This window comes from Scyliorhinus canicula, chromosome 7, assembly GCF_902713615.1.
Source record: "Scyliorhinus canicula chromosome 7, sScyCan1.1, whole genome shotgun sequence".
Taxonomy (NCBI): domain Eukaryota; kingdom Metazoa; phylum Chordata; class Chondrichthyes; order Carcharhiniformes; family Scyliorhinidae; genus Scyliorhinus; species Scyliorhinus canicula.
This window is the reverse complement of record NC_052152.1, coordinates 104523198-104535827: the sequence shown is the minus strand read 5'-3', so window position 1 is coordinate 104535827 and position 12630 is coordinate 104523198. Positions and strand designations below refer to the sequence as shown.

The 12630-nt window shown below is 44.2% G+C and overlaps 1 protein-coding gene across 1 annotated transcript in view; it reads right to left on the bottom strand.

Moving 5' to 3' along the window:
* ints6 (integrator complex subunit 6) overlaps window positions 1-12630 on the bottom strand; it is a 180695-nt gene that overhangs the window by 77295 nt on the left and 90770 nt on the right. Inside the window, exons 11-12 of the mRNA XM_038802588.1 lie at window positions 7325-7435; window positions 4428-4643 (exon numbers count right to left, since the gene is read on the bottom strand). Of these exons, the coding sequence (XP_038658516.1) occupies window positions 4428-4643; window positions 7325-7435 (327 nt within the window). The remainder of the gene's footprint in view (window positions 1-4427; window positions 4644-7324; window positions 7436-12630) is intronic.

Genomic DNA, 12630 nt, shown 5'->3' with positions numbered 1-12630 from the left:
GCATAAGTTAAATTTGGCCAGGGTGGTGGAGCAAATGAAGGGAGAGTTTCGGAGATGGGATGCACTCCCGCTGTCGCTGGCAGGGAGGGTGCAGACTGTAAAGATGACAATCCTCCCTCGATTTTTGTTTATTTTTCAGTGCCTCCCAATCTTTATCCCACAGTCCTTCTTCAAAAGAGTTAACGGGCTGATCATGAGCTTTGTCTGGGCGGGAAAATCCCCGCGGGTGAAGAAGGCGATGTTGGAGAGGAACCGCAGCGAGGGAGGGCTGGCTTTGCCGAGTCTGGTCAATTATTACTGGGCGGCCAACATTGCTATGATAAGGAAGTGGATGGTGGGTACGGGGTCTATTTGGGAGCAGGTGGAGGCGGCTTCGTGCAGGGGCTCCAGCTTGGCAGCCCTGGTCACGGCTCCTCTACCGCCGGCCATGTACACCACCAGCCCGGTAGTGGTGGCGACCCTGCGGATATGGGGCCAGTGGAGGAGGCATGTGGGGGAGATGGGGGCGTCTGTCTGGGCGCCAATATGCGACAACCATCGGTTTGCCCCCGGCAGTATGGATGGGGGGTTCAGAGTATGGCGGCGAGCAGGGGCGGGAAGGGTGGGTGATATGTTCCTGGAAGGGAGCTTCGGGAGTTTGAGGAGCTTGGAGGAGAAATTTGGGTTGGTAAGGGGAAATGATTTTAGATACCTACAGTTGCGGGACTTTGTTCGTAGACAGGTCCCATCTTTCCCGCGCCTCCCGCCAATTGGGGCAGCAGGGTGGTTAGCATAAATGCTTCACAGCTCCAGGGTCCCAGGTTCGATTCCCGGCTGGGTCATTGTCTGTGTGGAGTCTGCACGTCCTCCCCCTGTGTGCGTGGGTTTCCTCCGGGTGCTCCGGTTTCCTCCCACAGTCCAAAGATGTGCGGGTTAGGTGGATTGGCCATGCTAAATTGCCCGTAGTGGCCTAATAAAAGTAAGGTTAAGGGGGGGTTGTTGGGTTACAGGTATAGGGTGGATACGTGGGTTTGAGTAGGGTGATCAGGCTCGGCACAACATTGAGGGCCGAAGGGCCTGTTCTGTGCTGTACTGTTCTATGTTCTATGTAATGGGGATCCTCGACAGAATAGTCTCTAGGAGGGAAGAAGGGGAGGGCAGAGTCTCGGGTATATATAAGGTGCTCATGAGGGAGGAAGGGTCCCAGACAGAGGAACTGAAACTTAAATGGGAGGAGGAGCTAGGCGGGGAAATGGAGGATGGGCTGTGGGCAGAGGCCCTGAGTAGGGTAAATTCGACCGCGACATGTGCTAGGCTCAGGCTGATCCAATTTAAGGTCGTTCACCGGGCCCATATGACGGTGGCTCGGATGAGCAAATTTTACGGGATAGAGGACAAATGCGCTAGGTGCGCGGGAGGACCAGCGAACCATGTTCACATGTTTTGGGCATTCCCTAAGCTGAGGGGGTACTGGGAGGGATTTGCGGGGGTCATGTCCCAGGTGCTAAAAACAAGGGTGGTGATGAGTCCAGGGGTGGCAATTTTTGGGGTTTCGGAAGACCCGGGCGTCCAGGGGGAGAAAGAGGCCGATGTGTTGGCCTTTGCTTCCCTGATAGCCCGGCGACGAATATTATTGGCGTGAAGGGACTCAAAGCCCCCGAAGACTGAGTGGTGGCTTGCGGACATGTCAAGTTTCCTGGAGATGGAAAAAATTAAGTTCGCCTTGAGGGGATCTGTGCAGGGGTTCACCCGGAGGTGGCAACCATTTATTGACTTCTTTGCGGGAGAGTGAGCGTCAGCAGGGGGGGTGGGGGGGGGTAGAGTAGAGTAGGAGGGAAAATATGGCGGGTAGTACCGGTGGGAGGGGAGCGGGCTTGTGCAATATGTTACGATGGAAGCATTGAAAGTACGTGGATGTTTGCACATTTTTGCCTTTTTTGCTTTCTTTCTGATGATGTCTGTAACTGTTTATAAAGCCAAAAACTACCTCAATAAAATTGTTAATTTAAAAAAATATCAAAGAGTGAAGGAGCCATATGATTGGTAGAGAGGGAGGGGAAAAGAGAGGGAGGGGAAAAGAGAGGGAGGGGGAAAGAGAGGGAGGGGGAAAGAGAGGGAGGGGAAAAGAGAGGGAGGGGAAAAGAGAGGGAGGGGAAAAGAGAGGGAGGGGAAAAGAGAGGGAGGGGAAAAGAGAGGGAGGGGAAAAGAGAGGGAGGGGAAAAGAGAGGGAGGGGAAAAGAGAGGGAGGGGAAAAGAGAGGGAGGGGAAAAGAGAGGGAGGGAAAAGAGAGGGAGGGGAAAAGAGAGGGAGGGGAAAAGAGAGGGAGGGGAAAAGAGAGGGAGGGGAAAAGAGAGGGAGGGGAAAAGAGAGGGAGGGGAAAAGAGAGGGAGGGGAAAAGAGAGGGAGGGGAAAAGAGAGGGAGGGGAAAAGAGAGGGAGGGGAAAAGAGAGGGAGGGGAAAAGAGAGGGAGGGGAAAAGAGAGGGAGGGGAAAAGAGAGGGAGGGGGAAAGAGAGGGAGGGGGAACAGAGAGGGAGGGGGAACAGAGAGGGAGGGGGAACAGAGAGGGAGGGGGAACAGAGAGGGAGGGGGGGAACGAGAGGGAGGGGGAACGAGAGGGAGGGGGAACGAGAGGGAGGGGGAACGAGAGGGAGGGGGAACGAGAGGGAGGGGGAACGAGAGGGAGGGGGAACGAGAGGGAGGGGGAACGAGAGGGAGGGGGAACGAGAGGGAGGGGGAACGAGAGGGAGGGGGAACGAGAGGGAGGGGGAACGAGAGGGAGGGGGAACGAGAGGGAGGGGAAGGGGCAACGAGAGGGAGGGGCAACGAGAGGGAGGGGGAAGAGAGGGAGGGGGAAGAGAGGGAGGGGGAAAGAGAGGGAGGGGGAAAGAGAGGGAGGGGGGAAAGAGAGGGAGGGGGAAAGAGAGGGAGGGGGGAAAGAGAGGGAGGGGGAAAGAGAGGGAGGGGGAAAGAGAGGGAGGGGAAAGAGAGGGAGGGGGAAAGAGAGGGAGGGGGAAAGAGAGGGAGGGGGAAAGAGAGGGAGGGGGAAAGAGAGGGAGGGGGAAAGAGAGGGAGGGGGAAAGAGAGGGAGGGGGAAAGAGAGGGAGGGGGAAAGAGAGGGAGGGGGAAAGAGAGGGAGGGGGAAAGAGAGGGAGGGGGAAAGAGAGGGAGGGGGAAAGAGAGGGAGGGGGAAAGAGAGGGAGGGGGAAAGAGGGGGAGGGGGAAAGAGAGGGAGGGGGAAAGAGAGGGAGCGGGAAAGAGAGGGAGCGGGAAAGAGGGGGAGGGGGAAAGAGGGGGAGGGGGAAAGAGAGGGAGGGGAAAGAGAGGGAGGGGGAAAGAGAGGGAGGGGAAAAGAGAGGGAGGAGAAAGAGGGGGGCTGAGGAGAGAGGTCTCAGAGACAAAGACTGCAGGTGGTGTGGTCAGCAGAGAGGAGAAGGTTGCAAATCCCCTGAACTAACAGACAGAATGCAAGAGAAAGGATGGTCTCTTGGCACTCTAAAGGCTCTTGAGGATTTGCCTCAGCAGGCTGGGAAGAAAAAACACTCGAGTGGGATTTCTGGCTCATTGTCAGTTCGGGAATTCTCCAAAACCTGAGGGAAGCACCTTTCAATGGTTTCAAGACATGACAGTCAGGTGAAATGGGGAGACACTAATGTATCGTAAGGTGGTCGAGACTGTGGACGATATCGAAAAATTGCTAAACCTGTGGAGAGTGTGCTGTAAGGTACATGTATGCAGCATGCAGCTATAGGTTGCATTAAAATATTAAGGAACCTTTTCTATCATTTAGAGTATTAGTTGTCTACCAAGTAATGTTTGGTCAATGTTGCTTTTAGCTCTGTCTGTAACATTAAAAGTCTCAAATCCTGAAATATGGTCATGTAATTCTTTAATTTGGTCACTGGGAATTCAAATATCAGCGCTTTTGATCGCTACGGGATCATAACAGTGCTTCTTTCTGCCACATTGAATTCTGGTTACAAATTCTTGTTCAGCATATCCTTCCCAAAGACATTTAATAGATAACTGGAAATAAATGTGTATTATTATGTGTATAAATGGAAAATTAGAGACTTCTAGATTCTAACTCAACATCTCATCATATGGTAGGCAATATGACACCAGAGTGCTCTACATACTTTGCTGCCTATTCTGTAGATTTTGCAAGTTATCAGAAAATAGGAAATAAATCTTAAGCGTTCACTATGAGTTTGTCAGTTAGATTTTGGACCAAACGGTCCAATCAGCGTGGACTCTCCTCAGGAGATTTTCAAAACCAAAACCAGTTTTTAGATTCAAACTATCAGCCTTTGGCAGCTATACAGGAATAAATAGATATTTCAAACCAACAAGTGTTGACTATGTAGAGGGGAAAACTCAATTCTGCAGAAAAGAAAATATTCATGAAGTTCGATTCAGGTTAAAAGCAGCTTGAAGGAAGGCGTCTCACCTTATTCAGGATCCCAATTTGAAATCCAGCAAACTCCTTTACATTTAAATCCAAAAGTCTGTATGGAAGTTCCCCTGTGATCCCCATCATAATTTGCTTTAGGTCTTTGCGATGAGCTAATGAGAGGCTGTTGCTTCTGTTTTTCACTTTAATGGCAGATTCTTGAAGTGGCTTCTTACCCACTGAACTTATGATTCTATCAGATTCTAGTTTTGCCTAAGAAAACAAGTCAGGGTAAAGGATTTAAAATTCATGACAAATACCTGGATAACAAAGTTTTTAAAAAAATAACTTTTCAAATATTTGTGCTGAATTGAATTATATGAACAACAACAGAACAACTGAATCAATGTTAATTGGATTCCAAACCAGATGAAGTATGAAACTAAACACTAATCCTTTTCTTGATAATACATTTATTTATAGAACGCAGCGTTCCACATGTCCCTTCTACCTACCAACCCACTGTCCTAGCCATCTCCCTTTCTAGGTACTTAATCAATGCCCTCCACCGGTGATCTTAACATCATCATTAATATACTACTAAACACTATTAACAATCAACATCTCACTAACATATCCATAGAAACAAAATTAAATAATTGATTCCGAGGAAGTCATATGGACTCGAGAAATTTACTCTTTTTCTCTCTACATGGATGCTACCAAACCTGTTTTTTCCCCAGCATTTTCTGTTTTTATTCTTGTTAAAAATAATTTCCTCCTTCAGTAAAAATCTATATATGACAAATGCACATTTGCATAGAAACATACAGAACAAAGGCGTATCCTATTCAGAGAAGGTTTACCGGACTAATACCTGGCATTGCCTTATGAGGAAACGTCGAACAGGCTAGGCTTGTATCCACTGGAGTTGGAAGAGCAAGAGGCAACTTGATTGAAACACAAGATCCTGAATGGTCTTGACAGGGTGGATGTGGAGAGGATGTTTTCCCCTTGCTAAAGAATCTAGAACGAGGGTCACTGTTCGAAAATAAGGGGTCACCCAATTCAGACAGTGATGAGGAGATTTCTTTCTCCTTCAGAGGATCATGAATTTTTGGAACTCTCTTCTTCAAAAGGCACCGGAAGCAAAGTGCGAGATAGATTCTTGATTAACAAGGGGGTAAAAGGCTAGTGGGTGTAGGCAGGAATGTGGAGTTGAGATTACAATCAGATCAGCCATGATGTTATTGAATGGCAGATTAGGCTTGAGGGACAAGTCTCCTGCTTGTAAAATTTGTATGTTCATAAAGAAAGAATTTGAATTTATATATTGTTTCCCCAACCCCAGCATATCCAAAGGTAAAGTCACTGTTGCACTATGAGTAAGTTACTGCGGGTACGTTTATCTGATTCACCAAATCAGGTTGAAAATTTTACAGCGAGTATACTTCAGGTAATAAATGCTGCAAATAAGTCATTACACCTGCTTAATGCATAATAGCACCAGTTTTTAAAATGGTGTTACCTTTGCCTCTAGTACAGTTTGTAGCACAGATTCACAAAGGCAATGAAATAATATGGAGGGGAAAAAACGATTGCAGGGATAATCCCAGAAACGTGAAACTACACCCATCAGGAAACAGTGAAGCGGCTAGGTTGAATTTACTTTGGAGAAGGTGATGGGGTGGCCTAATAACCTATATTGATATAGCACCTTTTATATTGTAAAACATCCCAAGGTACTTCCATAGGAGCTTTGTCAAAGAAAATGTGACTCCAAGACACACAGGAAAAATATCAGGCAAGATCTTTGAGCAACAAAATAGGACTGTCATAAAAGGAAGAGAGGAGCGTTTAGGGAAAGGGGTTCCAGAACTTAAGGCCTTGGTAGCTCAAGGCACAGCTGACTATGGTAGAATGATTAAAATGACAAGTGCAGACATTTTAAGGCTCTGGGGCTAGAAATTACAGAGATAAGAAGCTAGCAGGACATGAAAGAATTTCATATTAAGGGTGAGGATTTTAAAAACAAAGTATTACTTTACTCGGAGCCAATGTAGTTCAGGAACAAAGAGATGATGGGTAAACACAACTTGGGTGTGCATTAGGATATCGGAAGATTTCAGGAGACTTCAAATTCAAAGACAGGAGGTGGAGGACCGGCCAAGAGTGCGTTGGAATAATCCAGTATGGAAGTAATAGCTGTGGGTGAGGGTTTTAGCAGCACATGAGCTGAGGCAGGAGTGGAGTTGGGTGCTGTTATGGAAGTGGAAATAAGTGGTCTTGGTGATGACATGGCAATGTGGTCAGAAGCTGATAGTGACAACAAGGATACAAACGGTCTGGCTCAGAATCGAGTGAATGGCTCACGAATAGTTTGTGGCAACGACCACTGATGGGTCCTCCTAATATTTAGTTGAAGGCAATTTCTTATGCTGTATTGGATGTCAGACAAGCAGCCAGTCAATTTAAATATGGTGAGGGATTCATGAGAGGTGGCGAGGTTGAGCTGTGTGTTATCAGTGTACATGCAGAAGCTGGATGCTCAGAAATAGTTGGAATAGAGCACATAGGCATAGTCTGAATTTTGAGGTGATGCAATCTGTCATTATTTTCATTTCTTTCAATGAATTGCTTTCACAAAAAAAAACTTGATGGAAACTACCAGGGTAAATTGGTCACTTTAATTACAAAACACCATGGGCTGATGGCCAACCATCTGGAGGTGATGGAAAGAAACAGAGTATTAAGATACTTCCTCAACAACACCCATTCAGTGGCTGGTTAGAGAGATTGTCAACTCAATCTTGCTTTAACTTTGTCCTTCGGAGATGAAGTTTGAAAGCTCCTGCTGATGGATCTTATGCTTCCTACTTATGAGGGGAAAAACATAGTTCGGGAAAGCTGCTGGGAATATTAAGAATATAGACAGTTGTAGATTCTCAGCTTACCTGTTGACTAAGTTTTTTGAGGTAAGAAATTACACTGTAGCTAAGGCCATAATCCACACCTTCTGCAATCAGATTAGGAGCTCCCATCATCCTCAGTGCCTTTTTCAAAGGCTGTTGGTGAAACATAAAATCATTACTAAAACATTAACCTATAAAAAGTAAATTTCAGCTGTCATTTAAACACAGTGTGCAGCGAGATTTCACTTGTCAGTTACCTTCCTATACACAGTGCACAAACAGTCCAAATATTCAAAATGTGATACATGAAGCTTGAATTGCCCTATTTAAAGGGAAAAGCCACTGAAATTTAGACTCATGACCTAAAAAAATAAAGGTTTGAAACGCATACAGTAGGTCCCAAACATCGACCAAATGTTGGGAACACTGTAGCCTCTCAGAATATGTTGAATGGCTATTTCAATATCACAATCAACCTGCCTTTAAATGTCATTTTGGTGCAACTTATTCATTTGTTTGACAGAAATTTGGATTTCCTAAGAAAAATAGCGTTTGTAGTCTCATCACAAGCACTGATTGACCACAGCAGAGACACGAACAGGGTTCCCCATACTTCTGTGCTAGCCCGGGAAACTACATGATAGAAACACACAAGAGTTAAACTTCTACAGCTCAGAATGTCACGCCACAGCAAATACTGGAGTCACCTGCAATCTGCATGGATTAAGATAATCTTAGTTTCCTTAATTGCAGACATTACTTCCAAGATGTCCAAAAACGGGATACTCATCTGAAGTAGATCCGTGGCCGGGTTGAAGAGCAGAACATCTCAAGACAATCTCTCAAGACACACTGCTATTATTTTACTCCCCAGAAGAGACAGGTAGTGGAACCCGAAGCATCGAATAAAGTCAGTGATAATCATTTGGAAAGAACTTTGTTATTCCTGGATATCTGTCAGGGCCTGCTGCAACTTGGGCAATGGGAGCTTCCAGATACCTCCGCTTCAGACAGCTTCAAACTACATTGTAAAGGTATCAATTCTTAACAGAAGGCAGATTGTGCTCTCCTCAAAACTGAATCAATCTCCATCCTACCCTGTATTTGCAAACTCCAAATTAAGATTGCCTCCAAGAATTTAACAACCAATGATCTTCAGTTTGCTGGCATGCTCTGGACACATCACCATGCCATCTATGACATTTGGTTCCAGGTCAACAGAAACATTTTAAAAGCATTACTGTAGCCTGGATACAAAACCACTGAAACACAGAAACAATGAATAAAGGATCGAGAAGCATGCCATCACACTACCATCTACAGTAAAATGCAGAATAACACAGAGCTTGCCAGTGAGGTTATAGAGATACAAAACAGCGCAGGTTTGGATCCTGTATCTCGAATTTAAATGTTTTGCATATTGATTCATCAAGCCACAGTAAGCACTGCAGGCTTAATGCCTGCCATCCCTGCAGGTCCACAACCCGTGACCGCCTTCAAGATTGTCACTAAAATCACAAGTCAACCCCCTACTCCTACCCCACAAGGGCCTGAACCAAAATCCATCACCACATTTTAAGGCCCTTGATACCATTCCTCCAATCTAGGGACTATCAACAAACCATCAATCTATCACAACCCATCAACTATCTGAAAGCATCCATTTTCCAAATGTGCACTCAAGTATGCAACAAACAGCACAGAAACTTGTTAAAAAATGTGTGTAAATTAAAAGAAGCCGCCCCATTCTTCCTGTCCTACCTCGACATTCCCATCACATCATCAGTTCTAACAGATGCCACCCACAAAACCTGCTGTTTCCATTGTTTCCATTATTTTCAGCTTCCTGGATCTGGAGGATTGGTATAGGTTTGCTCAGAGTGATCAATTTAGACTTTGGTGGAGCAAACAATTGGCATAATACAAAAAATGTTTAAGGATTATTTCTTTAAATGAGAATTTACAGTCATCAGCAGGGGGGGGTCAGAATTTCTTTAGAATGGTGTAACGGTTCCCAAATTTAAAACTAGGCAAGTTTCACGGATGATTGGTTCAGTTTTGTAAACTGAGATAAAAGAAAATATCCAATTGCTAGCTTAACAGGTGTCAGAAAATGTTTAGATTTAGCAGATCCTTATTGTGGTGACTTTTAGTTCTGCACCATTTTGATACAAAATATCCAGAAGTGATAAATGTTTTGATTTACAAACTATCCACTGGCTTCCAGTTACACACAGCAGCTTCTTCTCCGATCGCCTCAAAATTCATATAAAATTAATGATTTTGAAGTACAGTGAGACAAATGGAACAGCTATTTCACACACAAGGAAGATCCCACAAACAGCAATACAATAAACCACCAGTTAACGTTTAACAGTAAGTACACTGAGTGAAGGACGAATGCTGCTCCATCGGAACTGTGTCACACTTCCGCTATGGTATCACTGAAACAGGAGTTACGTCACATTAATGCAACTTTGTAGTACTGGTTTCAATGCAACTGCTAATTGTGGCCACCTTTCCCGTGGTCACAGGCAAACTTCAGTTGTTACTGCATTGACTGCACTGCAAGGTTGACTGTAATATATAAGGGTTTGGCATAGAAAGGTTTACTGTGGGATTGGGTTCTGCACCAGCGCACTGATGTAAAGGAACACATGACCCAAGTCTAGAGGGCAGTCTTGTACTGGACAGACACGAGAGCAGAAGCAAGCATGGAGACAGGTATCTACGTATATAATATAAGAGTACGATTTTCTGCCTTTGTAATCAAGCCTGTCACAGCTAAATGAGTCAGGCTGCTATGTTCTGTACCAATCCCAGCAAGTTCGAAAAGTTAACATATTAGTAGTCAATAAACACTTACCGACTATTTAACTGTACACCTTACAACACATTGTAAGCTGCTCACTCCTTCGTTGCAATTCACAATTATCCCCAAAAACAATGGTCTGACAAAGATTGTTCACAACTGTAATGCAACTCGTTTCTGGCAGCAACAGACGGCTCATCACCAGCCCACTTTAAGTAAGTGCTGGAAAAGGCAGTACTTTGGGTGTTAGCTTATGGCATGACAGGCAACAGGAATATGAAATCAAATAGTTTTGGTGCAAGTTAGAGATCTTTCTGAATCTATAGTAAAATAAATAAATTATCTTGCTGGCACAATGCCCAAGTTCAGAGTTTCACACTGTAGTTTTCATATTTTTGGGGGCAAGGAAGGTTTCACTGATGTGCCATTCAATTATCTAGGGTAGCTCCTCGCTTTCCCTGATCAATAACAACAGAAGAATTGGTGAAAGAGATAACTGTTCACAAGAAGAAAAATAATTGGGTTAAGTCGCCATCTGAACGAAACTCAACTATTCAAAATCTGTGGCAGACGGAATTTATTTTTAAATCCATCGTTCCCTGGTTTCAGAAAACTGTAAGGGCAATCAATCAATATACACATGGGTTTCTCAACATTCGCAAGGTGGTGGGAGTTTTCTGACCTAGTGCACCAACACAGGAAAAACTTGTAAATGGAATTCTAAAACAAAAAAAGTGCTTGAAATTGGGATTTTTATAATCATGAAGCTGTAACATTCAAAGTATCATAAAAGATCCTTTTAACTCATGGAAAATGGTAGCAAGAGAAACATGAATATGAAAATACCCAAATTCTCACTTCAGTCTCAAAAGGTTGTGGATGCAAGTCCCATTCCAAAGACTTGGCTACAGAATCTAGCTGACATTTAAGTGGAGTACTGATGGAATACTGCACCGTCAGAGGCCCAGTTAAACTGAGACCCCGACTGCCCTTTTGGTTGGACATACAAGATTTTGTGGTGGCACTATTTGAGGAAGATCAGGAGAATTTTCCCTGGTGACCGATATTTGTTATTCAATCAACATCACTGTATCAGATTAGCTGAGGGAGCTTGCCGTGCGCAAGGCATTTCCTACACCACAAAAGTGGCTGCACTTCAAAAGTATTTAATTGACTGTGGTTCAAACCACTATTAAGCTAAATTGTTCTTGGTACCTGATGACAACATGCATTACGCCATAGAATCGTACAACCCACATCCCACCAAGATTCCCTTATTTTTATTGGGCCTAAATTGACAGCAAACCACAAACAGAGAGAAAGAACACCATTGTGGAAGGCAAAAAATAAGATCCAGAATTCCAATCGTCATGCTGTGGTCTTACCTCTTGCCTATCTGTACAATGGTGTGGAGATGCCGGCGTTGGACTGGGGTGAGCACAGTAAGAAGTCTTACGACACCAGGTTAAAGTCCAACAGGTTTGTTTCAAATCATTAGCTTTCAAAGCACAGCTCCTTCCTCAGGTGAATGATACCGGAGGACAGCACATACCTCTTCGTTCACCTGAGGAAGGAGCAGTACTTCGAAAGCTAGTGATTTGAAACAAAGCTGTTGGACTTGAACCTTGTGTTGCAAGACTTCTTACTATCTTACAATAGCATTATGTGCTAGTTACCAAGAATGCTCACTATTGCAGTGAGAGTATTCCACCTTCTTAGTATTTGTGCAACTAAGAAACTTAGAAATGTTCAAATATTGACAGTAGAAATTCAGAATGCCTAGGCCTTGTGTAAATTACACCACTCTTAGAAATAGGACTTTAAAAAAAAAAATTTTAAGTCCCCAATTCTTTTTTTTTTCCAATTAAGGGTCAATTTAGCATGGCCAATCCACCTCTCCTGCACATCTTTGGGTTGTGGGGTTGAGACCCACACAGACATGGGGAGAATATGCAAACTCGACACAGATAGTAACCCAGGGTCGGGATCGAACCCAGGACCTCAGCACCGTGAAGCAGCAGTCGAACATCTGCACCATCGTTCCGCCTGGGTTTTAATTGTCTCATGGCAGCCGTGATTTATATCCACTTGATGACACACAGCCATCAGGAAATTATAGTTCTTAAAATTCTAATCTCCACAATGTCACATATTGCATTCAGACAAAACTATAATCTTTCAGGATGGTTATTATCAGGATTAAGGGCTCAAGCAGTCAAAAATAATGTGGCTATTCAGCAACTTCAAATTTAAATAGATACATTTTATTAAACTGTCTTGGGAGATAAAAACCAATGATGTAGTATTGTTTACAAATGTAGTTAATCCTCTGGTTGACACTGAAATTTTTACACTAGGCATCAACCGTAGATGTAAATAAAAGATGTAGATAAAAGATGTCACCTTTCAGATTTACTTTGGAGGAGCATCTAATATATATTTAATTCGGAGTTAACATTGGAACAAAATGACTAACCTCCATACATACAGCACTCAAAATTTCATGATGCATTAAACTACTCTAAAACAGGGCACA